The sequence below is a fragment of the Haemorhous mexicanus genome, chromosome 20 (genome assembly GCF_027477595.1).
Source record: "Haemorhous mexicanus isolate bHaeMex1 chromosome 20, bHaeMex1.pri, whole genome shotgun sequence".
Taxonomy (NCBI): Eukaryota; Metazoa; Chordata; class Aves; order Passeriformes; family Fringillidae; genus Haemorhous; species Haemorhous mexicanus.
Window position 1 is genome coordinate 8,522,720 of NC_082360.1, and position 27,836 is coordinate 8,550,555.

At 39.2% G+C, this 27,836-nt stretch overlaps 1 protein-coding gene across 11 annotated transcripts in view; it reads right to left on the reverse strand.

Annotated features, from left to right (window-relative positions):
* BPTF (bromodomain PHD finger transcription factor) overlaps positions 1 to 27,836 on the reverse strand; it is a 52,685-nt gene that overhangs the window by 22,320 nt on the left and 2,529 nt on the right. For 8 of the 11 annotated variants that reach the window (XM_059864113.1, XM_059864112.1, XM_059864116.1 and 5 more), the window contains exons 2-13: positions 17,318 to 18,140; positions 10,587 to 10,810; positions 10,232 to 10,432; positions 9,556 to 9,744; positions 6,750 to 6,914; positions 6,394 to 6,569; positions 5,146 to 5,501; positions 4,745 to 4,876; positions 4,088 to 4,217; positions 3,450 to 3,585; positions 2,758 to 2,979; positions 56 to 2,465 (exon numbers count right to left, since the gene is read on the reverse strand). In XM_059864113.1, coding sequence (XP_059720096.1) covers positions 56 to 2,465; positions 2,758 to 2,979; positions 3,450 to 3,585; positions 4,088 to 4,217; positions 4,745 to 4,876; positions 5,146 to 5,501; positions 6,394 to 6,569; positions 6,750 to 6,914; positions 9,556 to 9,744; positions 10,232 to 10,432; positions 10,587 to 10,810; positions 17,318 to 18,140 — 5,164 coding nt within the window. The remainder of the gene's footprint in view (positions 1 to 55; positions 2,466 to 2,757; positions 2,980 to 3,449; positions 3,586 to 4,087; positions 4,218 to 4,744; positions 4,877 to 5,145; positions 5,502 to 6,393; positions 6,570 to 6,749; positions 6,915 to 9,555; positions 9,745 to 10,231; positions 10,433 to 10,586; positions 10,811 to 17,317; positions 18,141 to 27,836) is intronic. The other 3 variants (XM_059864115.1, XM_059864120.1, XM_059864119.1) reach the window with 3 other exon arrangements.

Here is a 27,836-nt window from a genome sequence, read left to right on the forward strand (position 1 = left end):
AATCAATTAATTTCATCACATCCTAGACTTTTTCTCAAAAATGCAAAGTATGTACCTCCAAGTGATCCCAAATGTTGGTCTTGGGGATGGATATGGCCAGATATCCAAGGCAGGCTTTGCATTGTAATTGAAATAAGGAACCTCTCTGATCCCTCCTCTCCTGGCTAGCTTTTTTAAGTCATCATTGGGTAAAACAAAGATGCTTTTTTTACTGCTTTTGGTAACAAATTTCCTGTAAGATGGCAAGGCAGTTCCAGAACGAGTTTTTTTGGGTCTTGTGAATTTCATTAACTTCACTTTGTCTTTTGTGGAATATTCTTTGCTGACAGTCATGGAAGTCACCAATGTGCCTTCTGGGGTGGTCAGTGAGTCGGTGACTGTGGTTGTAACCACTGTTTTACTGTGCTCCTGGACAGAGATGACATCAGAGTTACTCTCTGAGGCTGGAGTGGTGAGCTTGGTGACAGTGGTGGTGGTGGTGACAGTGGAGATGGCACAGTTTTCTGTAGAGGAAACAACTGTGGTCCTCTCATCACTGGCAGCTCCAGTCTCTGCAACCTTAAACACCGTTTTGGACTCTGTGGACACAGTTGAGGTTGTGGTAGTCACTTCAGTAATAACAGTTTTCATTTTACTTTCTCCATTAATATTTTCCATTTTATATGCCTGTACCCCATTCTGGTCAGCAAAGTGACTGCTCAAGCTGGATTCCTCACATGAGGTTACAGGAGATGGAGCAACTTTCTTCTCCTCACTTGCTTCAGTTTCCATAGATTCTGTTTCACTGTTCAGGTTATTTTCTTTACAGACAGGCTGTGTTGGCAGGGAAGCAGAGCCCACACTGGCAGATCTCTCAGGAGAAAGCTGGTTTTCTTCACTTTTCTGCATACACTTGGGCACTTCATCTGCTGGACTCTCTCCAGACTCAGACTCAGGTGAACTCTGCAGATGTGACTTTGAGTCCACATTATTTTTATCCTTTGTGTCCTCTCCCATGATGTCACCATTCATGAATGGTTTTACTGAAGATTCTTTAAAAGTCAGTGGTTTTATTTCATGTTCTGGAATGGCTTTATTAATATTATTAACTTTTGGTTCAATATCACCCCCTGCCTTAGCTTCACAGGCATTTTTCACTAAGCAGTCATCATGTGATAATGCTTTAATGTCATTGTCTTTTCCATTCATTTGAAATGATGATTTTTCTTTTTCTGTCTCAGTTTCTTCATCTATATTATTCTTTTTGTCAGTAATAGTATTTACATTTGTCTGATCAAGATATTTGTTCATGGTACCTGTCTCCACTTTCAGTTCCTGACCTTTCTTTCGACCATTAGCCTCTGTCAGTTTAGAGCTCAGTATATCTTTGTTATCATTTTCCCCATCCATGTGTTCCAGACTTTGACTTTCAAGGTTTCTTTCAGAAATCAGCCCTGTTTTAAATGGTTCTAGATCTTTATTAGCTGATTTTTGGTGAAATATCATCTTTTCAGATTTACTTTCAGTCTTTACGGGAGCAATTTCTTCCTCCATTTCACTTTCTTGAGAGGACATGGTTTCCATATGGCTTTTTATCATACAGTTGTTTTCTGGATCTTTGCTTTGCTGTTCAGAATTCCCTTCTGAGTCTGATTTTTCAAGAGTGCCCACAGCATCTCTTCTACAGCTGCTCTCAGGTACCACTGGCCCTAAGTTTTCAAGTTCTCGCTGAGAAACTCTGGTAATAGGTAGCTTTTGTTTCAAGGATTTTTCAGTTGTTTCTGAACCATCCCATTTGATTCTGCCTTCTGCACTGGTTTGTTTCAAGCCATCCACTAAGGAGCTCTCAGACTCTCCAAGAGCCTCTTGTCCTTGACACTTATCAGCAGTCGAAGGCGCAGGGTTGTTTTCTCTGCCATCATTCTGAACAGAGCTGTCTCCTTCAGAGGATTGAGGGGAGTTCTCATCCAGCAGCTGCCCCTCTTTTGAGAGCCTGTTTGACAAAGGCAAAAATGATTCATCTTCATCCCCAGTTTTGGTAGAGGAAATGCTGCTGATGGGCAAACAGTCCTGTTCTGCATCTTCAGCTTGGGTCTTGTCTGAGATGTAGCTTTGATCCTGGGAAGGAGAGCCAAACTGGCTTCCTTCTTTCCCATTCCTGGCTTGTAGCTCATCTGTGTTTTTCTGGGGGCTCACAGACCGAATACCCCCAGTTTTAGCACCAGCCTCCAGCCTCATCTTTTCTAGACGCTGTTTTTCCTCCAGCGTAAACTGCTTGATTCGCCGCTCCAGGAGTCCATCTAATTTTGATGATTTTACTTTCCTTTTGTAGCAAGTCCTTAAATGAAATCCCTCACTGACATTGATTATATCCCGCTTACAATGACTTTCCTCATCTTTTATGGAGGATTCAATTTTCACATCATCCACATCCATAGGTTCTTCTTTGATGACTTTATCATTTTCACCATCCATGTCTTTTTCCACTGTGAAGAAGAAGCAACTCTGAGTCAGTGAGCTCCCCAATAATGAATACAAATTATATTTTTACATTAAGTACTAAGAAATAAATGGGGCTTTTAGCATATTAAAAGATTTCAATTAAAAAAGGAACAAAAGCTTCAGACACTACTACAATGGATAACAGGCAATCATTTAACTAAGACATTTTAGATTTCTTGACAAAATCTGTTACACAGTTTTTCACTAGTTATTTCTGGGGTTCTATGCTTTTACTCATGCAATAACATGAGCTTCACAATAACAAAAGATTATCACCTGTGTCTTTTGCATGACCTAAGTTTTCAGAAACTGTGTCAACTTCTAATTTGTCTTCACGCAACTTTTCTTCTTTTACTTGTACTTTCTCCAAGGTTTCTGAAACATCTGCTTTGTCTTTTGCTTGCAGATCTCGAGAATCCTTTGCTCTGTCTCTCTCTGGTTTTACCTTAGCTGTACCTTTTCGTTTATCCAAGTTGCATTTTTCATCTTCGCTCTTTGCTATTAACAAATTAAATTATTTCAATTATCAAGAGTATTTTTTGTACTCTGCCACATTTGAATGCATGTTAGTTTCTCTCTCAAATAATTTGCACACCATTAGTGAAATTCAGGAAGAGAATTAAGCATCTAGTGGTAACACCACAGATTAAACAGTGCACTACTGCACATATATACACACCCCCTCAATATTTAAGATGTTATTTTTTGGTTTTGATGCTCTATGTAATTTTTATCTACCTTTAATTTAAATAAGGTTATACAAAGATGCACAAGTGTTACACAAAACATAACTGAAACAATATAATGTAGCTACAAAATGTTTGTGACAACTAAACAGGTTACACTGACCAAGATTACCAGATATCCACAAAAGCTTTGCTGAAAAATTACTCCTAAAGTCTCCTTAAGAAATATTAACTAATAACTGCAATAAAAAAAAAAAAAAAGTAAGCAGTGCAGACACTTACTTGATAGCAATTTTCTGTAATTTGCATTAGTATTTCCTGGCAGTTTGGGCATAAACCTGTGGACATGGGTTTTACTAATCCAGCTCCAGCCTCCATATCCTGTTACTCTATATTCCTCTCCTTTTTGTTTCCAAACCTGCAAATATTTTTTAAAAGTAATATTAATGATGCTATTTGCTGCATTATAAATGTTTATAGAGTTTTTGAATCAACCTGTATGCTTGTTACAACAAGTGAAGAGCAAAGAACTACTCCAAGAAAAGCAGCTCATATCTGCTGTATCTGAGAGGTTTCTACAGTAGTTCCCATCATATTGTTCCAACACCCAAAGGCTGGATTTTCTGGGGACAGGGAGTGGGACAAGGACAGACACACAGACAAGATTCTAATAACCCCCTAGAACCTTCCATTAGGAAAGGCTGCATTTGCAGACCAGGATCTGTCACTCAGGCAGTGTCAATAAGAGCATGACAGATCAGATTCAGCTCAGACCAAGAGAATGTGCTTGAATACACGGCCATGGCTCCTGCTTCTAACTAACACAAGGACATGAACACTGTAAGCTTAAATGAAAACAGAGAGTCAGAAATCAACAGTTTCTGTGCTTTCTTTGTACTTCCCACAAAAGAAACCCTCACCTGGTGTTTGACAGGAAATGTGTATTTCACCCATGTAGCTTGCTGCATTGTTTCTTCTTCTTCTTGTTTTCTCTCTTTTTTTTTCACTTTCTCCTTTTCTTCTCTTTCTATTGCTGTCATTCTGCGTAATCTAAACCATACAGATTTAAGTGCATTTAAGTACAGGATTTTGCAAGCAAATATAAGATGTCAAGAGCACATAATACCCCTCTGAATAACTTTAAATATCTGAAGTTAAGAGGAATGTCCACTATCAGGTTTTAGGTATTACTTGTAACAGCAACATCATTTTTTTCCTATTTCAGTGAGGCAAACACAGTTGGATGCAATTGTGTCTAACACTAGACACATCTGTTTTCTGCTCCTATGACAAAATGAGAGACAAAACCCAGACTCCACTGAACTGAGAGTGTTGAAATTTGCTCTTCTACTCTCCCAGAGTTTTAGCAGTTTTGAGACTGTGGCTCAGATAAAACAAATGCAGGAGCAATGACACTATAAAAATATTGTCATGGTTTTTCAGTGCTTCTGTTTGAGAAAATACACTTCAAGTGCTGATGACTATCTCAATTTAAACACAGTTCTTACAGGCTTAGAGGAACTAGCAATTGCAAACCAAAGTAAAATTCTCAATGTTTTAATATTTATTAATTTTACCTCGTATGCCCCAAGGATTCCCGCCAGATGGGCAGCATGACAACTGGTTTGATTGCACACTCCAAAATAGCCAGTGCTAGTGCAAATTCTCTGGGTTTGCTGCACATCTGAACAGCCTTAATCCAGTTAGACCTAAGTTGGAAAAAAGAGAACAATCTGAAACATATACATGAACCAACGTAGCTTGCCATTTAAAGAAGACTTCATGGTAGGATAAAACTCCCTGTAGTAATACTTTACTCAAGTGTACAACCCTTTCAGCCTCCATCATAAACACATATTACGTTTTATTATGGTGAAGCACAGTGCTTGGAAATCACAGATTTGAAAAAACAAAGACTATTATTTATTAACACTCACAAGTAAAATACAAGAACGTGTATTTCCATTTATTCATTTACCTGTGGGAAGCCCAATTAGGGTGAAGGAAGGATGCTGGGATATTATTTTCTAGCTGAATAATGGTCAGCCTCAGGGTGGATATGGTGAGAACTTTGGAGCCATGCACAGAACCATTCCACTTGAACTCTCCAGCTGGGGTCAGGCAGAATTTGTGTGAGAGGTGTCGCCTCTTGTCGTGGTCCTCCCTGTGCTGGTGCTTGTTCAGAGCAAAGGAATTGGTGGCATACTGATTGTGATACACACGGTACTTCCCCTCCTGCCCCAGTTTGAAATAGTTGTTGATATTTCCTTTAATCACAACGTCCTTCTTGGTGCTCACTCGGGACACTTCGCCTTGAGAGTTGACCACCAGAACCTTATGAAAGAAAAATTGGAAACTTTTCAGGGAATCTGTAGAGTAATTCCTTTTCTTTACTTATTTATGATTTAGGCTTCAAATGTCTATATATAAAAGAATAAAAATACCCTGCACCAGTGTGTAGAAACAAATAACTGTTTATCCAATACACCAATACATGTACTTCATCACTGCCTGTCTACAGAGTTAGGATATTCCCAGATCAAATTTAACATTAAAAAACACCATCCAGGCTTCTCAGACCAAACAGGAACCTGTTTTGCTGTTCTGATTGTGCCTATGGAGGGAGAGAGCTCTGGGAAAACAGCTTCACTAAACTCAGGTAAGCCCTCTGTGAACCCCCTCCTTGGTACATCACAGAATTCAGACATGCAGCTTAGGAAACAAGTATCCTGACCTTTGAAAACATGGCATCACTGGACTAATCTGTTTGCCAATAAATTCACTAAGTGTTAAGTCACATGGAAAATCAATTAACAAAAATAAAATGAATATATAAAATAATATGCAGACAACTGACTGCAAAAAAAGTCCCAATGGTTGAGCATTTCCTTCCTGGAAAAACTGGGCTACTTAATAAAAACAGAACCAAAACAGCAAACAACCCAGTCATACAAAACAACTACACCAGTGCACTGGGTCACTGTCATCACTCTGCAGAGAGCACTCAAGAGAGCAAAGGAAAGGGGGGGAAAAAGCTTCCTGTGATATTACAATTTCATCATTTGCTAATTTATTATTGCTGCCTTTTTTTTAAGTACCTCCACTGCCTGAAAAAAAAAAATCACTTTTTAAAACTTTTCTGTAAAATTCAGTATCCTTTAAAGAAATTAACATTTTTTCAGAACATTTGTTGTAGTTCTTTGAGTATTCCAAGATGTGCACAAACCTCTCTGGTTTCTTTATATAACTTGTTTGCTTCATTTGCTGCAGCAGCAACCTGCTGGCTTTTCATCTGGCTCAGTTTGCTATCTGGATTTCTCAATCTGGTGAGCATCCGTGTCGAGCCTGGTGTGCCCTTCCCTGCACCTGGAGAATCACTTCTGTCACCATTGGATTTCTCTCCTGCCCAGGAATAAAAAAGGCTTTTAAATCAAATTTAATAACTGGAAGTTTTCTATTGATGTATGGAAGTTACAAAAAGAACAGAAAGTTTAATGAAAAGATGCATTAAATGAAAGTTGGAGATGTCATTATCGTTATCATCCCTGTTATCAATATAATTATCATCACCATTATTATTACCTATATCCTCTGAAGCCTGGGATCCCCTCTCTGCATTTTCAGCATCATCAAGAGTCTTAATGGAGTCATTCTGGCCAGAGCCCAGCTCGCTGACACTGCTGTTCTCAACATCTGCCTGTGGAGGTGCAGCAGAACCACTGCTGGGGATCATCTGACCAGTTTCTTCTGCAAAAGAACAACTTCAGTTTTAGGGTTTTTTGGATTTTTTTTTGAATTGGATCAATGCAACTTTTTAAAGTTTTCATCCAAACAAGGCAGATGAACATGTTTTCTGGACTGAAGGGAAACACATAGAAAATATTAATTCCCTTCAGAGCTCTGTATCCATGAAAGTATTTTTTTTTTCTGTTTCAAGCAGTTTCAACTTCTACATCTCTGAAGAACTGAAACTCATACCTCTACTTAAAATACATTTGTATTTCATTCAAGACAATTTTTTTTCTATAGATGCACACACAGATAATCCTGAGACCATTTTGCATTTAGAATTCATAAAATTTGGTCTTCCTGAAGCATCCGATTTTCTCTCTTTTAATTTTCTTGTGCTTCTTAGCTTTCTTTCTTCTTCTTAGCAGTTCCTCAGAGCACACACCTTTCCATTTCCCTTGTTTTCCAATGAGTCTTTGATTGTCTCTTCCTCAGCCCTTAATTCTCAGGAATCCCACAGGTTTCTGTTCCATTGGCACTGCTCTAAATATCAGCCCACTTAATATATTAGCCCCTTCTCCTGATCTGATGGATCTTGATGTGGCTTCAAATGGGTTCCTGGTCCTCAGCTGTCCTTGTTACTGTCTTGACAGCTCTGGACTTTGTTGTCACCTCACCTGTTGTGCTGCCCCAGTAGGAATTTTTGACTAAATATCACTGAATTGCAGCTACCTTGAAATAAATCCTTCCACCCAGTAGCAACAAGCCCCCATCCCTCAAAACAGCAAACCCAGCAATGTCTTCTGGGCTTAGTGCCAAAGGGAGACAGTTCAGCTGTTTAAAATCTGCAAGATCTGCCTGTTTCTAGAATTCTTCCAAAGCATCAGAGATTCTGATGTTGTTAAGAAGAGTGACAGAACAAAACTTGTTTTTTGTGAAATATTCACTCCTAGCAGAAGGATGGATCAGATAAATGTTCTGGAATTCTTAGAGGATCCCTAATCTGAATGTTGATTTCTGACTGTGCCAAATGGGTGACCACCACTGTTTGATCCACCTCCCTTTTTACCAAGAGGAAAAATGGACCTGTTTCCATGGCTGCTGTTTGGAGGAGAATGGAAGCACCCAAACCAGACTCTTAATAAGGATTATTATCCAAATTGCATTTAACAAGGATGGTAACAGACATTCTCATCTATCTCTGCATTTTACTCATATTTCCCCCCTCTTCTGGAGATAACTGCCTCACTGAGGCAGTTCAGTATCTCTCCCTCTCTCTGACAGTCTCAAGCTGAATTTCATAGTAAGAACACAAACACTGCTCTGAATATAGTGAATTAGACATGAGGAAAAACCTCCACACACACTTTCCTACAAAAAAAGAACCCATGAATATACAACTCACGCAGTAGCTTTGGAAGGAGAAAAGTACTTGTGAAAGTATAATAAATAATGATAAATATATAAGTGAATCTTTAAAATAAAATACAAACCCATAAAGGTGTCTGAAACAAAATTATACTCTGTATCTTTTCCATTAAATCTTTATACAGTTATTTTAACTTTAAAAGGGAATAAAAAATAGGAGAACTGGCAAAAATATTTGGTCATGTATCTAAAATATATGGCTTTTGTCTAGTACATCAGGGCATTTTCTGTACTTAAAAAGTGTATTATGAGGCTTGCAGATTACAGATTAATCTTAGCTTTCATTTTGTCCTCTTGTTCAGAAAGTTTATTACAAGGTTTGGATGCACTGACTTTCAGAAGTTGAAAAGCTGCAGACTGTGACTGCATAGAGAACTATTTCTGTAGGAGAGAAAACACTTACTACCCCTTTTTAAAACATAACACACCAAGTATGTTCACATCACACATGTTCAGACTTTTAAGAACTGAGAATAAAACCGAAAAGAAAATCCTGATAATTTTAACGGCGATCAGCTGTTTAGAACAACATTTGGTTATGTAGTAAATCCTGTAATAGAATATAATTCTAAATGTCACATAAAGTAATTCTAGAATAGTACACTCATGCTTCATATTACACCCAGTCAACTCCCACTTATTCCTAAAGCAAAAGTAAGTTTGTCTGATTTTAAATAGTGTATATTATTACCTTTGAGTCACTGACATGGCAGAACAAAACATGTTAAAATACAATAACCCTTGTGCTTATAATTCTGAAATCTGTTTAAAATTTCCAGCATGACAATTTTAATCTTGACATTTCAGTGCAATGGTTTATTCTCGTGAATGAAAATGCTTTGTTAGTAATTTACACAGTAAATGAGAGGTTAAAATAATAAACAAGCCAGCAGCAAATTAGATTTGAAATAAACTTTGAGAGGATGCTAACAATCATTACGGATCACTATGGAAAAATAAAATATACAGAAAACAGAAAATAAAAAGCTTAGCCATAGTTGTCTTTGGAAGGCATGGAAACAAATGCTAATGTCATGGAGGACCACAAATTTCAAGCACTAGTTGCAAGAAAATTAACTTTGAAATGTTAATAATGACAACGTAGCAGTAAAGGATGGCACTGAAGCAAACAGCATGAGTGATATACGCTGGGAATGGTTTTAGTGGACAAATCAGAGAGAAAAACAGATTCCCCAAATTACAGAGGCATTGGTAACAGTGCCTTCTGTACCTGAGAGTTCCAGAGGGAGCTCTGATGCCACCTTCTTCTCTGCCACGTTGTTGCTATCAAGGGTTTCTGACTGACACCCCACTGCGTCCTTCCCTTCAGAGCAACTATTCTCTCCTGCAGAAGGATTTGTGGTGCTGTCATCAGTGCTGGAGGTCACAGAGTTACTTTTATCCCCAACGACTGTTGCCTCTACAGTAAAATGCACAACAAAACTTTAGGGATGTTCTTTATTATGCCTTAGGATGTCATTTGGCATCATCCATTAAAAGCAACTTCAGCAGCTTTGTTTGTTTGATAATGCTGAAAAACAGTGAGCTTTTTCCCTTCCTTTTTTCGGCTATGAGATGGTATTGTCTCAGAATCAAAGAACACACCAATTGTGAGTAGGAAAAAGTTAAAAATTGTGGCTTACTACAAACATGCTGATCACAACCTGTAAGTGCCACCTGTACCTCAAGGCAGGGTATCTAGGAGTCAGCTGTATAGAAGTAGGAAAGTTGGTGAAATTACTTAACAAGAACAACTCCAACAAAGCACAAAGCACAAAGGAACTGACCAATATCACCTATTACAGAAATATCTCGGAGAATCATACAAAGTATTGCATCAACTCTTAAATAAATGGGGGGTTCACTTCACTTAAATGGAGCTGTTAAAGCACAGTCAGTTTATTTACCTTCTGTTTTCTCTTTTTCCACATCTTGCTCACTCTGTGTTTCCTCAATTTTATCTTGGTCTCCAGATTCTTCCTTGTCTCTCTCAGCATCTGTCTGGTCATTATCAACATCACTTTTGGCCTTTTCTGCTTCCTCATCTCCTGTGTTTTTATCTTCCACTATTTCTCCTTTTCTTGCTCTGATAATGTCCAAAATTTCATCTACAACACAAAGCATGTTGTCAGCATGAAACAACAAACCACCTACAGGGCCACGGAGCACAAATAACATGACATAAATCCTGCTTCTGATGTAAGATAAACTAGATTTGATTCAAAGTGCAGCACCTATTCTCATTACACAAAATATTCCTACCATTTGCTGCAGAAAGGAAAGACTTGTTGCTGCCCCTTGCTTTGTTTGTAAGGTCCTCTGTCACATCCATGTGCCGATGAACTTCTTCACGCATCTCGTCTAGGGTTTTGCATAGGTCAGCCTCCCAGTAATCCTTGTCCAGGCATTCAATCAACTCTGCCAGCTGGATCTTTGTGCTGTAGTACCAGATTTTCTTATCCTTCTCACTTTCTGAATCTTCCTCTCTGTAGAAGTATTTTAAAAATATTTTAAAATATCTGGATAAACGACAAAAATTGCTATCACCTGCTTTCTGCAGAGCACTATGAAATGTCAATACCTGAGTGGGAATAAACAAATCACATTGCTCATATGCACCAATTTAGTATCAATATTCCTTTCTTGTTTCCTTACCTTTCTTCATCCCCTCAGTTGTTCTCATGACAACTTCTTCAGGAAAGCTTTGAAGTCTCCTTAAAACTCGTTTGTCCAATCTGACAACAAGGTTTATTCTTCTTATACTTACTATTTCTTTAACTGGTAATTTACTACTAAGTCTGAAACAATTTCTAAGACCAGAATCCATAATGGTAGCTTCTGACAGCATATTCAGGAAAAAACACAGTCAGAAAATTCAAAGTATAGAATGTCACACTCATAAAATATTTTATATTGGCATCCTACAGCATCCACCTGTGAGAGCACCAGTAAGGGATGAGTCATAATATAATCCCCTTGAAAAGGTCAAGGGATTTCCACATTTTTAATCTGCAGTACTCCATGAGCCCAGAATTACTGGTGCCAACAGCACCTCAGCAGGGCCACAGACCCAGGGGAGCTCCATCAATAACCCAGGTAACAGGCTCTCCTGGAGCCTGCAGAGCACAGGGAGGATGCCCCAAGTATTTCTGCAGCTGCTGGATTTCAGCTCGGCTTGGTCCATCCTGGGGGGGCAGCAGCAGCCAGATCCAGGCTGGCATGAGCCAGATCCAGGCTGGCATGAGCCAGATCCAGGCTGGCATGAGCCAGATCCAGGCTGGCATGAGCCAGATCCAGGCTGGCATCAGCCCATTATTTCCACAGCACATCCCAGTGCTCCCCACACTGTATGGGTGCCACTGACTGCCCAGTCTGGCCCTCCCCTGGGCAGAGGAACTAAACTCCTGCTGCACTTGCATCCCCTGTTCCAGCACTGCAGACCTATGGCTCACTGAGAGCCCTAACCCGGGGTGCTGACAGCAATGGGAAGCTGACTGTAAATCTCAAACCTCTGCCCTTTTGGGGTTTGTTGCAGGTTCCTCTCTGCTGGGTCCCTTCCTGTGCCTTACATACTAAAAATGGCACAAATTGGCTTCAGGGATCCAGAAAGACAAACAACCTTAAGGCAACTTGATCGTTGTTGTTCTACTGCCTCCCGCTCTGTATTTGTGAAACAATTAATATTTGTAACTCAAACAGAACACTACTGAAATAAGGTGGTTGTAAAGTTAATAGAGGCAGTATTACACAAAATTCAACTACTAACTTGTCACACCATTATTACAGAATAGACTTTAGGTTTTGATGATAAAACCTGGTGTTATGCCAAGAAACTTGCATCTCTATTGTAAAGGCCTTTGATCATGAAAAGCAACTAATTCTGCTTTACCCATTTATTCCTCTAAACTGCCAACATTCCATTAGTTTTAACCACACCAACCTGTTAAGTTTGACAAGTTTTCTCAGAAAACAGCTGATTTCAGGAAGACCATCATGTACAACGCACTAAAATGTAACAGCTGAACACTGACAATCATTTGACTCAATGGAATATTCTAGGCCTGTAAACTTCCATGTTAAAGAAAAATTACTGTTTAAACCATGTTTCCTCTAAACCAAGAGTTATTTACTAACAACAATAGGAATGACAGCACTTTCATTACTGGTGGTGAACAAAAGCCACAGAAGAGGAAGATAAAGGCAAACACCCAAAAACCAAGATGGAGGGGGAGATGAGAATGAAAGAATGGGGCTTTACACAGTGAGAGGAAATAAAAGGATGAAATAAAATTCTTAACTAAAAAGGACAGAGAATGGGTGCCTTCTGAGTTTTCCCTGGCAAGTGCAAGACCCTGGCAGTGCAGCAGCTGGAAGGCTGCTGTGCTCCTGGCAAACATGACTGTAGAATATGATGCTGTTATTACTCTGTTTCTCAACTGACCAAAAAGGGAACTTGAATCTTTCATTTTGAACCCCTCTGTTGTAGCTGTTACAGGATTATTTGCTAGAGAGATAATGCCATTTATACATCCTCTTATATGACCTAGATATGCAACAATATAAATGCTTTAGGAGAGAGTCACTTTGGCTGAAAAAGACCTTTGAGATCAAGTCTGACAATATACACTCATATCCCCATGAAGAAAGGCTGTGCCTGCATCCATCTGCCAGACAAGTATCTTGTACACATTGCTTCTATTTTCATGGTGACCATCCAAGTGTTTTCTTATTTTCAGGTTTCTCCCCCCATTCAGCAAATCTGAGACTGCTCCAGCAGCACTAATGCAGCCAGGGTGAGAATGTGTGTCACCTGAACCTCCCAAGCAGCAGCTGGCTTTTCCCTTCCCATCAGCCCTTTCTAGTCCAGGTTTGCAAGGTTCCATTGGACTGAAAAGCAATTAACTGCTCTTTTCAGCTTCCCTAGGTAACTCAAGAAAAAGCCTTCAGCACCACTAAGGGTTTCCTGTATTGCAGACCAGTTAACCCCAAGGCTCAGTGTCAGAGCTGAGACATCAAACCACCAAGAGTATTCTGCAGAAAGCACCTGGAGCTGATCCCTCCATAAAGAACTGCTCAGATAATATTCTAGAAACAGGTAACGAGGTTATCCAGGAGGAATTTAATACCTTTCTACTTCATTTGTATCAGGGCTTGATCATAAAGTCTGTTTTGAACTGAAGACTATCACAACCTTAACAAGAGAATTTCAGGAATTAAAGAGTTTTCTCTGGAAAAAGCACAAATAAAATGGGAAATGGCACAAACTGGTGGGTCTATGTGCTTACACCAAGCTCATCTCTGGCCAGACTTTTTTCTAAGACTCAATGTGTGCCAGGGGAAGACTTGGAGCACACAGCAGGAATCATTCCATGCAATTAATTTTGGCCAACTCAGATAAGACTTAAATTAACCATTATATAATTCCAGCTAACTTTCCCTTAACATCATCTTGTGTTTACTTAAGGGACATGACTTTTACCCTCTGAAGAAATCAGAGGGGCTGTCACAAAAAGATGGAAATATCCAAGGCTGCACAAGGACCAGCTCCTAGCATTGTTCTCAGCCAGTCCAGACAGATTTGCCAGCTTGGTGCTGGACAGGGGGACTCAGCTGAGTCACACACAATATGTGAGGCCAAGGAGGGAGAAAAGAATCACATGACTATTCCCTACCTCTTTCAGCCTCCTTGGCTGCCAGGAACTATTCACTGGCAAGCTGCAGAGGCAAGTTTAAAGACTGATAAAAGCAACGTAGAAGATAATCAAGACTTTCAAGTAAGGTGATAACAAAATATTTAGTACTAAGTAGCAGATACTTCCTGAATTCCATGATGATACAGTTGGAAACTGAAGAATTCAGGAAATAGTTTAAAACCATCTATTCAAATGAAGACCCAAACCCTTGTTAATTAACTAGAGAAAACAGAGAAGAACCCCCTAAGAACACAAACAGCATGACAAATCTTGCAGACAAAAAAAGCTGAAACTGCTTTTGACTGTTGAAGAAGATCCATACAACTCAGGAATAACAATGTGTGTCCTATTTCTGCTATCAAAATGAAAGCCAAACAGTTTTTCATTATCTTCTTTCTCAGATAATTGATAAATCCAAAGCATCTCAATATTTCTATAAAGATAAACTTGTTAAAACACTGCAGCAAGAAGGACAATGCAAGTCAAAGTCCCAAATTTCCTGAGTTAATAACTTGCAGAAATAATCTTCACAAGTAAAAACAAATGCAATTGACCCAGAGGCATCCTCCTTAATTTGTAAACAGCTTGAAACAAAAACGTCAGGAATTAATTTGCTCTTGGTCTGTTTTTTGTTTTAATATTGTGGATATTTGTTCATGAGGAGACTCCTTCAGTGTCCACTTTTCCACCTCTGTAAAACAGAAGAGGTGGAAAAGAGAAATAAACCCACAATGATGGGCTTAAAAAAGGCAAGTGATAGAAATGAAAGTATCAGGGAACAAGCCTACAAAACCCTTTAAAACGTAGGAGAACCAGCAGTAGGCTGACATTTAAAGGGGGACAGGGGAGAAGAAGTAAAAAGCCCTGAAAACCCTTTTGAGAAACAAAACCACCAAGAATTTATGATTTCAGTTCTCTAATCCTCCTGGGCAGGATTTCAAATTGGTATTTGTGCAGATTATTTTTAGATCTATTAGTTTCCTCTGATACATTTGATCACATGTCATTAGGGAATATTTTCTATTTATTTTAATAAAGTTGATATGATAACATAATTTCGTAAATCTCAGGTTTTAGCATTTGGCAGTTATCCCTTAAGTTACCCCTCAGTTATCCAAGATCTCAGGTGTGGTTTGATCCTGTTCAGTGTGTATATGTAAATAAATAAGTAAATATATGAAAAAAAGTTGGGTTTGCAATACAGCATGCTTACTGAATTTAAAAACTGACAGTACAGACCTTAACGTCTATGTGAGTTATTAAAGCTGCATTTCCCTGGAATTAAGTTGTATACTACTTTTGACTCCTTATGATATAATTTACCCACAGAACACCTAAAAGGAATGCAAAATACTGGTTTTTAGCAACTCAATACATTTAACTTTTGAAGATGTCTCTTCTAAGTGCAGTTAAAATTACTAGCAATGTGCTAGAAAGAAACAACTCTCACATGTGCAGATTTCAAAGGATCATGAAGCACCTGCATGATTCATTTTAGTTTGAAGTATGTTAAGTATTGCCTGTACCAAAACCTTCTGAACATCAAATACTCCACTTCACTGGGAAAAAAACATTGTTTCACAGATCAAGTTTGGTTAAAAGTAATTACCTATCTGCCTACATACAGGGAGGAAACAAAGTCTGCCCATTTATCTCAAAATCAGCTCCTGAGTGATCTGGATTTTTTAATGTTAATTTCCAGATCTCTGCCAGTACAGGACAGCAGTGAAGAAGAACCCATCTTTAGAACAACATTTTCCTCAAGAGTTTGAGGAGGAAGACACAAAACCAAGGCAGAGGCAACCCTAAGTTATTAAAGCACAAGTAAGTAGAGCAAAAAAAATCCCAGTTACGTGTCCTTCACAACCAGGCTTTTTGTGAAAATCAAAATTTCAACACATTTTCTGAAAACAAAAGGTAGGAAATTCAGTACGAAGCAATGGAATAATTGGATATCAACAGCTTCAGGTGCCCATCACATCCTGGTGAACCACCTGAATGATCCACCCCTCGCTGTGGAGCATGTGACTGAGTATAAACACGGAGCATACATACAGGGAAAAAAAGAGAAGAGTATAAAAGATTCCCTGTATCCTTTGAAAGGTTACTTGGCATTACTGTGACATTTATAACCCAGGGAAACTAAAAAAGATCAAACATGGACACTTTTTTTACGAATATGAAAGAAGAACACAGGAAACAGTGCAGAGATAATTAATACTTAAAGCATCAGCTGACAATACCCCAGAGAAACAGCCCCACATTTTAAAGGAAGACCATGAGCCCTTAGAAATGTCTTCTTTGCAAGATGTAACACCATCAGCAGACCTCTCAGCCCCTTTTAAACACGCTGGCTACTGTCTTAACATTCACTGTAACCTGCTTTGTGTGAAATTCTGTTAAGGTACCCAGCTGTGGTTTATTTTCTCTGTAACACTGAATGGGAAACTGTGTTTCTGTGTTTTCAGAGCTCTGCTAAAATCTCTATTTCTCCTAATTTAACACTAGCACTAATTTCACTTAAATATTGTTTCTCCTCCATTATGAGAACAATTAGGTAAGAACAGTCTTTTATGACAAAACCAATCTTCAGCCATTTTCCTGTGACAAATGAATTTCAGATTCAACTTTTCAGGTAAAATCCAGGGCACAATGCCCTCACTAGCAAGGGTTTGATTCCTAATAATATTTTGAGGTACATTTGTATCTTGAGACCAACCAGTAACAGGAAATTGTGTGAAACACATGCAGTACCTCCCTCGAAGACAGGCACAACTTTCTATGGTGACTTTCTTTGCACTACAGAACAATGTTCAATGCAACATTTTCTGCATTTCTAGTAACAACGAATCCTTCAGAGCATCTCTGAAAGTTTCAGCATCAAAGGCAGAGCATCAAACTGGTACCAGAACCTGGCAGCCAAACACTGCTTAAGCAGATGACAGACCACAAGCAGTGTCCTACACACCATGTGGTCATGAAAAGAATCAAACTTCCCTTCAGTAACTTCTACAAGAAACTGGGGAGTTCTCATTAATATTCCCTTTCTTTGCCTCACATTCATGTGTTTTAGGTACATTAGTATTAAGCCTGAGGTACTGTTTTCATGTCTAGATTATGAGAATATTAATTTTGGATAAATATGGATTATTCACACGGTCTTTAGTAATCTCCTTACAAAACAGCAAGCAACAGCCTTATCTGAAGAAAGAACAATTTTAAGATGGCAACAGCAATTTAGATGATGCATTAAACCCACAACACTACTGTTCAGAAAGGTGCAGTGATCAGCTCACTTACATGATGATCCTCCTGTTGAGGAACCAGTATTTCCGCCGGTGCCTGTCGTAGCCGATGGGCTCGTGGCGGATGTACGGTTTGTTTTTTTGGATTTCAGCCACACAGTCAGTCACTCCAGGCACCTGATGTGCCACGCAGACCTCGCACTGCCACTCGTCTTCGGGCACCTCCTCCAGGGGGGGCTTCACACACTCCAAGTGGTACACGGCCGAGCAAGTCTCACAGCAAAGCAAATCCCCGAGTTTGTGACAAACCCTACAATGATCATCATACTGAATAACACCTTCTGACATTAACTCCTCACGTGCAATGTTTGTGGTAAGAAACTGATCCACTAAGAACTGCAGAACTTTGATTTTATTCTCTACTGGTCCATAAGGATAGTCCTCTGTCTCTTGGTAAGGAAGAACATGATGGTATTCCTTGTCACTCTCACAATATACCCGCAGAACCTCTGGCCACGTCATTCCATCTATGAAATACAAAGTGGAATTAACGCTATCTTTGAGGTCAGCAGGTCCAAAGGTAGTATTTGAAGTGTCTTCTTCACGTAAAACTGCTTTTAACAGCACTATATGCATCTCTGCCATAAGTGTGCACTGCTCTTGACTTACCAGAGCAGCACAGAAGTCCTCAAAACGAAAAGGAGAGAGGCGCAAAACAGTGCCAAAGTTCCTTAGTACCTCATAGATGGCAATAACATTCATTATATGCTCACTAGGCACCATTAAGTCCTCTGAGGATTTAGGAAACTCCAAGGGTGGGATATCTTTTTCTTCCAATATTGGAGAACGAGGACGATGTGCTCTCTGTCTTCTCCTACCTGGAATAAGAAACAACAGTAAGAATTTTGCTGCTCACAGGTCAATGTGTTTGAACATCTATCATCAATCACTGTGTTAACATTCTGAACTAATGCAAATTAAGGCTTCACAAGCTTCACAGTTACATAAATGTGTTACCTCAGCTAATCATCTTATACTTTAACTAACAGTATGAAAATAAAACACAAGATATCTGAAGTTTTGCTTTAGACACATACAGGAATTGCATTTCCCATACAATATACATATTTTGAAGCTTTAAAATGATACCTAGAAATGTAATTGTTTAAACAGCTTAAAAAGAAAGATATTTCCTGCAGTCAAAATAATAATTTTTCTCACTTTTATTCAACATGACTAGTTTAAACCTGAAACATCATGCTCCAAACAGATATTTTGTATTAAATGATTGCAACAAATTCTCCTATCCAGCAAGGGCATCCAGGAAAGTTCATTTCAAGCAGATGTCATAGGACATCAATTACAACCAAATTAAAATACAAAAGAGAACCTAAAGCACGTTGCCCACTGCTTTCTAACTAGAATGTTTCTTCTGACTACCTACAAACCAAAACCAGAAGGTAAATGTGATGTTTTATGAAAATATTTCAAAAATTCTCAAACTCTCAAAACAAACAAACATTCCCTCCCAACCCACCCTCATGCTTCAATAGAACAGGAGCCATATCTCCAGAATGAGGAGGCAAAGCTACAGAAGGATGAAGTTTACCAATAAAAGCTAATCTAAAGAGCTCTTTTACTACATAAAAGAAAATACACTGAGCATAATTAATTCAGTCTCAGATGTCAATTCTGATAAGATGCTACATTTTCTTCCCTTGGATTCCACTATCCTTGATGCCAAGCAGAAGGAAAAATAAAAGAGGAATGTTTTTTTAAATGACACCACCTGACAGATGAAATATTTTAATCTTCTATCAAAGTAACCAGCTACATGCAACCATTTCTCAGCTATCAGTCAAAAGTTTTAGGTGCACTCATTTAAGCTTATTTCCCTTTATAGAAAAAAACAAGTTGAGAAAATCTCATAAACCATCTTCCAGGTTTAATCCAAGAACTGAGATGAAAATGGGTTTTAGGTCCTCTTACTAAGCACACTAAGATTATGGTCAACAACTAAAATTCAAAATTATCCATTGTCCATAGACAAGTGTCAGCAGGACACTTCATGCACAGAGAAAATCCAAAGAAAAACTGCAGCTATCCACAGCAGCCATTTCCCACACACACTTCATTAAAATGGGAATCTATTAAACTTTGTGTGCTCTGACACTGAAGAGTGTCAGACACAACCAATAGTCTGAAATTTTAAGATTCACATTCATAATTTCTTAACCATATTCTGCAGGTAACAGACCTCCCCAAAAACGGGTTCAAGGAAATTAAGACATAAAGTGAGTTCCAGTCAGCTTGGATGTTACCATTAAATGGAAATGGTTCTCTGTGGCATTTGTTCAACCCATCCTACTCCATTCAATACTCCCAGAAATACAGAAAATAAATCTAATGTGGGAGAACACCTGCTGAATCTGAAACACCATCATTAAAACATTAATGCATTGAAAAGGGAAAAAAAAGTTACCAGAAAGAAAAGCCACCTCTAAGAAACATCTTGATGCACAACAAATTATTCCAGAAAAATCAATCAACCTCTAGACTGGTATGGCAAGAAGGCACCAGACACAGCTCTCCCTTTGCAGTGTTAAAGAATGAAATCTTGTACAACAAATTACACACCCAAACAATATAGAAGATGAACTGCAAGATGTTTCCATTACAGAAGTAACAGGTCAACCTCATCTGTGGATAAAAATAACTTTCCAAGTTTGAGTTCTGACTGTGGAAAGTGAAGGAATGCTTCTATGACTGTCTTCCAACATGCCTCTGCACTAATCAGTGGAAAATGTTTAATCATGGCAAACACACAAAGACAAAGGAGCTTCACAGCCAGGCACAAAGCAAGTGTTCTCTAGATTAAACTCAACTTTTCTACCAACATGATCCAAAAGCATATGTGCATAAGCCACAGCTGGTTTAATTAAAGGGCCCCAAAAGCAAAAGAAGCCATGGCCACACAATAAATCACTTTGGGGTCCTGAGGCTTCCTTCAACACTGCAGTCCTGGCTGGCCATGCAGGACACCACCACAGAACAGATGCTCTGAAACCACTCATGGCCCTCACAGAGTCCAAACACTACAAAAGCCAGCAGAGCTATCAACCAGGATTCTTTCTGTAGCAGAAAAATGTGTCTGTCACACAGCAATGCCATGAAACAGCCCTTCAAGAAAGAGAGCACCAAGGACATTAACTCTGCTTTACCTGAACTAATGAGAAGTGACAAATCCCCCCAGTAATTTGAGACAAAGATAAACCAGAGTGAAGGACCACTGCCAGAAAAAAAATGGACTCCAAACACCAATTTTGCTGATGTCTCTTTACCACGAGATAAGCATGGGATGGAATCACAGAATCAGTAAAGTTGGAAACATCTTCAAGATCAAGCCCAACCATCCCAGCCCCAGCACCAGGCCCTCAAGTGCCACATCCACACATCTCAGAACATCCCCAGGGTGGTGACCTGCACTAGCTTCCTGAGCAGCCTGCTCCAGTGCTTTACAAACCTTCAGCAAAACAAAGCTTCCTAATATGTAATCTAAACATCCACTGGTGCAATTTAAAGCCACTTGTAGATTTGTCACATGAAAGTAACAGGGGAATAAAAAAAGAACTTTAAAACAAGGCATTCCTATTATGTTCTGAAAAAGCTAATCTCTAACACTTCCTCTTCCAAAGGGAGCACATGGGTACTACTACAGATCTAGAAGAAATGTGTTATCAGGATATAAATGTGTCATAATAACATAATAAAGAATTGTACTTTGGTGCAAGCACAGTACAACCTGTGGCTGCATTAGTCACACCATTCCATCTCCTACTTAAAGCAATTTCTGAATTTTCTTGTTTGCTTTGGTATAAAGAGCAGAAATTCCAACAGACAATAGGAAAAGCAGACTGGATTATAAAATGTGTGCCTCATTTGTGTTAGGCCTCACAGTTGCAGCACATTATGATATTGTGCACCTCAACACTCCCCATCCACACTGCAAACCACACACCACAGCTCAAATAATTTCTGGTTTTGGACACTGAACTGCTCTGAACAATTCTCAACTAAATATAAACTGCTTTCCAGAGCTAAAAAAGGCAAGTATTCAAAGATGCAGAATATTTTAGAAAGAAACTGTATTTTTATCAAATGACTTGATGGCACAGCATTTAAAATCTTTCTATGCTGGCTTTTTTTCTTTCCAATTTCACTTTCAATTTGTTATTAATATTCTCTGTACTGGGGATGAAGAGAATTTGAAGTTGAGAAGAGAGTCACAAAGTGTGATTTGGATATTCAGAAATTCCCAGCAATTTGTGCTTAAACGTATTACTGGCCAATACACCAACTGTGATCTCAGGAAACATTCAGACACCTTCAAAAAAAACCTCAAAAGCCCAAACCAACAAACCCAAGCAATCTAATAATCTCCAGTGAAAGGGATGGACATTCCCTGCCAAGCTGCTCATAAATCTTGAAGCATTGCAAGTGGCTGAACAACTGAAATTAAAAGTGCAGGTCAATGGAATATATAATGATGTCAAAGTGCTACAAGTCTTTTTTTGAGCTGAAATGTTGGTATTTTACTGCTGATTTTTCAGTCTGCTGACAACCCACACAGCTCACCCTGCTTTGGAGCACTTCCACCTCCTGTGTGAGGGGTTTTGAAGACCACAGTCCATGTTTACCCTACTGTGCCTCATAAACACAAAAGAAAACCCCTCAAATGTTGAAAAATGTCTCCCTACAATAAACATATGCAATTTTCCAAGCTCTTCACTTTCAAAGATAATCTTCTTTTTCATGAGGCAAGCGGGCCAATATTTAAATTCAACATTCAGTGGCAGACGCAAAAACCCCACAGCCCCACAAAGAACTCTGGCTACTTCAAACACTTCAGTTTAAATTATTTAAGAGATACTAGGATTTGAGAACCTTTTTTTTTTTTAACTTGTTGTCATTTGTCAAGGATTTGGGCCCCCCGCAGGGAAATTTTGTTTCAAATAGAAATTGCAGTATGTACTGCTTTGTTTAACCCCAAAAAACCCAAGGGGATTGCAGAGCAGGTGCACTGGCAGGTTACTTCTCCTTTAAGCACCACCACCTGACTGACCAGACTTTAAACTGAATTTTCATGTAACTACTCTAAATTCAAGAAATCCACTCTCAATTTACCCACACTGAAGTTTCCAAAAACATACTCAAGTTTTATTATATGCAAATTAGATACTTCTGAGATAGTTTCTGCATGTTAACTAAGCCTCTGAATCAAATTTCACCTCTGAGGCAGTACAAAGGCAGAAAATGTCCACTTCTACACCACTCAAATGTCATAGCTTTATTTGGTGGAAAAAAATTGATTTGCCAATAGCCTCCTGCTGCCACAGCTGGAATACTGACAGGATCCAGATCCCCTGGAGTGTCTGAGCACTGTATTTCTATCTAGCACAAGTCCTTCACTGGCTCTTTCCCCAAGTGCTGAAGCAGTCTGCAGTGGTTACCTGTCCCTATTTTGAATTCTCTAGTTGAAGAGCTGCCTGTAATTAAGATTAAAGAGTAAACAATTCTATTTCCATGGCACATTATAATTATCAGATACTGATAATTATAGTCTACACTTAGAATAATCTACTAAAATAATTTCTATTACAATTATTTAAGCAAACACACTAATGATATTTGAAATAAAACAAAGTTACTCAAGTAACAGTCTAAACACTCAAAATCAGAATTTGCTTTAAAAACCCAAACCATTGCTTTATTTTTTTAAATTTGCATCTACTCAACCTACTTGGCTCAAATGCAGACCCTTTCAGAATTCAGAAATGAAAAAGAGTTTAAAAGGACCAAAAACCTTGTCACCACTTTGATTCACAGACTGAAAGAAGAAAAGGGAAAGTCACATCTACTCTTCACCACAGGAGAATAGAGAATTTAAAACTACTTTAACCACCCTTAACACATCTGCTGCTTTATGTAAACAGAGTATCTGAATTAACTATAGACATCAGTGTCCAGGACACAGTTTCATGCTCTTCAGCTTTAGTTGTATTCAATCACCTTACACATGTAGGCTAACAAAAATCACAAAAATCCAGTTTTGCCTTGTTTCACTGATGTTACACATCCCTCCCCTGTAGCCAACACAGCCTCTCAGCCCAACATATTTCAGGTTCTGGGCTGGTGGATGGATGTCCTACAGAACAAATATTCTGCCAGAACCAGTGTCTTGTTTAAACAGGGACAGTGTGGTGGCTGAATTGGTCTGACCAAAAAAATAAACACTGGTTCCAGGCTCTCTTGATCTGAAAGTTCACAACTGCTCTCATTGCACTTGTCTTAGAACTTTCCCTTCCCCATCGTTTCTCAGCACTTGGGCTCTCCAGCTCAGAGCTCCTGCTCACAGTTGCCATGGAGAGGATAAGCTTGGTAGGAGCACTGGGGAGAGAAAAGAGACCAAGGAGTTTCAGATACTTCAGCAACCTGTCACAGGATGGGGAAAAACACAGAACAAACCCCCACCCCTCCAGTCTCACTCCACTAACTGACCCCAGAAAGGACTTTCAATATTCCCCAAAAAAAGATTAAAATTTTCAAGTTTCAAGTTCCACAAGCCAAGTCAAACCACACTACTCTTACACGAAAGTCCATCTTTAGTAAAGTAGAACTGGGCTGGTTTTGTTTTCCAGATCGTGAGTCACTGCAAAAACTTCTCAACATAAAGACCAGCTGCCAGTTCTATACAATGTCCTGGGAGCACGAGCACCCTTAGAGAAGATGCCCTCTCCTACATTTTCCTTCCTTCTGGAAACTTTGCCTTGTTACTGCCCTCAAACTCCCTCCTATTTTGGTTTGGTTTGAACAAACACACACTTGCTGTCCCATATTATTGCTTTGCACCAGGCACGTTTCAAATGGGAGTTTTTGTTAGACAGCACTGAGAAAACTGGAAACAGTTGATGACAATGTGTAAGAGAACCTTTTTTTTGGTGTTCTTTCTTTCCTTTCACAGCAGAATGCAGAAACTGGATAGAGCTGCATGTTTGCCACAGCAATATCCAAACTGGTTCTTTAATTAAAAGTCAACCTCTTGGGAGAACATTTGCTCAGCTTCCACCAGAGAAAAAACAGCAGTAAAATGAATGAGTTCAACATAAAATAAGAATATATTATGAGAAGTAGTGCCAAAATAGAAAAAGCTAAATATTTTTCTTGGGATGGGCTGAAATTAAAGGCTTTGACTTTCACAAAACAGTTTCTTCCCTTTTAAAAATGCCAACATGATAATCATGTTTCTAATAGTCACAGTCAAACAGTCTCTTCCAGAAAAATTTTCGAAAAGAATAAGATGCATTTGTAACTACCTGTAGGTGCAGCTCCAATTTGAATATTACTCTGCAGTAATCACACCTAACCCAAATTTATATACATAGTCTGGAGAAAAGAAAAAATTCAGCCATAAATAAAACTTAAAAACTAAACAAACATTAAAAATGAGGCATTCCAAGCACCAAAGAAGCTTTGGAAGTTGAAAAACAAATTAAAAAATCACTGGTTATTAGACTAGATCCTGAGTGCACTCACATCACACAAATTCTCACACATGTTCCCAAGTAAAGTTTGACTCCTGCCTTCCCTTAGACAAAGTAGGTTTTTATGTTCTTTTAAAACTGTAAAACTTTTGGCTGCTTCCTTTTTCAGTTTGCACACCTGTCAGCACACACTTTTAAATCAGACTAGGGTTCTCAACTGATTTCACTTTTAAGACTTTAATTTCCCAACATTATGGCCACCAGCACTCCCTCAGGAGCCAGGAATACAAACCCCCCCATGTTCCATGGAATCATTTTAACACTGGGAGAACTAAGGCAAATGCAAGACAAGCAGCAGGTGAGATCACTCTGAGAAGGACTCAGAGTGAGACACAACCCTTTTGTGCCTAGAACCCAGGCAAATGAAAAAACCCAACAAAACCACAGGTAGCACAAGCAAAATGATTTTCAGGAACAGTTAGACAATTTCTTGGGACACACTCAGGATAAACTGTAACTAATTTAATAAGTTAGTAAGCCCTGAGAGCCAGCCCCAACCTACTAAAATCCACATTTATTCACCTTACACCTGTCCTATGCAACACAATGAGCACTTACAGAATTTTACTGCAGATCTACAAAAAAAGTTTCCCAATAAAGTCATTGCAGCACATTATCTCTTACAACACACGTACTTCGATCAGGGAGAGGTATTTGCTGCTCAGCTTCTGAGAAGACTGACAAAGCTCTCTTCAGATAAGCTGCCAATTTACAAGTCAATGCAGCAGGATCAGCCCCAGATTTACTCCTTTGGCCTTCTACACATTTTCTTTGTTAAGAATCGTCTCCTACATTTTCCAAGACTCGCATGAGGAACTAGTGATCCTTCCCTCTAGAGCACAAATCAAAGTGCAGATCAGTAAATGGTAAAATAAGAGCATGCCAGGTTTCATTTAGAGAAGAGGGTACCCCAGATAAGATGTTTGGGAGGCTGGGAAATCTTCTCCCACGGCAGACAAAGGAGGCTGAATATCTTAATGTTGTATCTCAGTGTGTCCACTTAGACAATTCTTCAAGAGCATGAAAACATGTTCAGATAAAAAATTACTACAGACACACCAAATGCAGCACCTGGTTCCCAGCTAAATACTTTCACTCTGAAGATAAAAGCACGCTGTGAAGTAACTGGTTAACTGAAGCAATGGTCAATCCCTGCAAACGCTCAGACAAGCAAAATCCAACTCAAAGTATTATGTATTGTGTTTTAAGATAAATATTTTGTCTCCCAACTCCAGTGCTGTGTATTTGTTTGTTTGACAGACTGATGATCTCAGCTGAAATCTAGATGTGTAGGTCTTCCTAAAACTAGTTTTCTGATGAAGAAAAATCAATAAACAGAAACTGAGGGACTTCTAGGCATCCTGATTAAACCCTTCTCTTAAAATTCTGCAACATATGAAAAATACTTAGTACCTATAATGCAACAGTGAGAAGCCTCAAATGGAATTTACATTGGAAGAGAATGGCAAAAATGTTTAGTGATACAAGTTATACAGGATACCTGTCCCAACAGTTCATCCACCTTCTGGGGATGCAAAGGGGTGAGAGGGAAGGGACATTACACGTACAAAATCTCTCTACCAAAAGTATACCCAGTAGAATAAAAAGTAATAATTGTTATTCACACAGTATGTTTTTACTGTACCATGACTAAGTGGTGTATTAGGCATTTTATATTTTCTAAGATTCAGCTTCTTTAAATAGTTTAATAATATTATTTTATATTATTATAATAATAGGAATTTACTACCATATTATAGTAGAAAGTACTCCTACATCAATGTTGAAGATAAATCATAAGCTTCCCACCAGAGCACAAAACCTGAGGCTTTCTTGGCCAGAAACATTGCTCTGTGATCTTTTAATTCATTGTTATATGCAAGTTAGAAAAAACTGTAGCAAGCCTGTCTCCCATTTAAGTGGGATGTTATTTAGGTGTAAAAGCTTGGTTGGCAGGAGAGTTTGACTGGGATGGCAATTATTCAATAGCCAGCTCTCAAAAATACTCTTCAGCCCCTCAGAGCACATCCTGGAAGTGGTTGGAGGGTAAGGGGAGAAGAACTGTTCATCATCTCTTCTGGTAAAAACCTGCACAATTCTGTCAGGAGCCAGTTCAAGCCAAGGGAGGAAATGCTCCTCGGAGCCCTCCAGCCCAGCACAGGAGCTCTGTCACTGTGCTCCACTTTGCCTGGCTGCAAGACAAGACTATGAAATAACCCCCAGTATCTAAACACAGGGCTAAGAAATAACCCCCCAGTATCTAAACACAGGGCTATGAAATAACCCCCAGTATCTAAACACAGGGCTAGGAAATAACCCCCAGTATCTAAACACAGGGCTAGGAAATAACCCCCAGTATCTAAACACAGGGCTAGGAAATAACCCCCAGTATCTAAACACAGCTAAGGACCAAGCCCGGCTCAGGGTGCACCGAGTCCATCAGCTCTGGAGCCCCTGGAGGAACACAGGAGACACAACTCCCCAGCCCTGCCCTGCTCTCTGCCCCGTCAGACACAGAGAGCCTGATGAGACAAGCCTGCCCTGCCTGTCAGTGCTGCTCGGAGGGCCGGCATCTCTGGCTGGATGATGCCAGGAGTGAGATTCCCATCAGTGCCACCCGCACAGCCTGGCTCCCAGAGCAGCTGTTTGTCCAGGATGAGGCACGGACGGAGCTGCCCGAATGAAAACTTTGTACTTCCCTTGCAGAAGGGCAAGAGTGTGTCCGGGAGAGATGGGAGGAGGGAGGGAGACCTCTAGGCCAACACTGAACTAATGAGAACCACCAGTAAATTGCCAAAATAACAACACAAACGTTTTAACTCTCAAAAAGTTGGTACAGAGCAAAAGCACCTAAGGAGAAAAATGCTTACACTCACACTTCTCTTAAGAAAGTTAAGTGAAGTCATCCTGACCAAGTGAGAAATAAACATATAAATTATCAAAATGGTTTCTGATACACCTAAAATACCACAT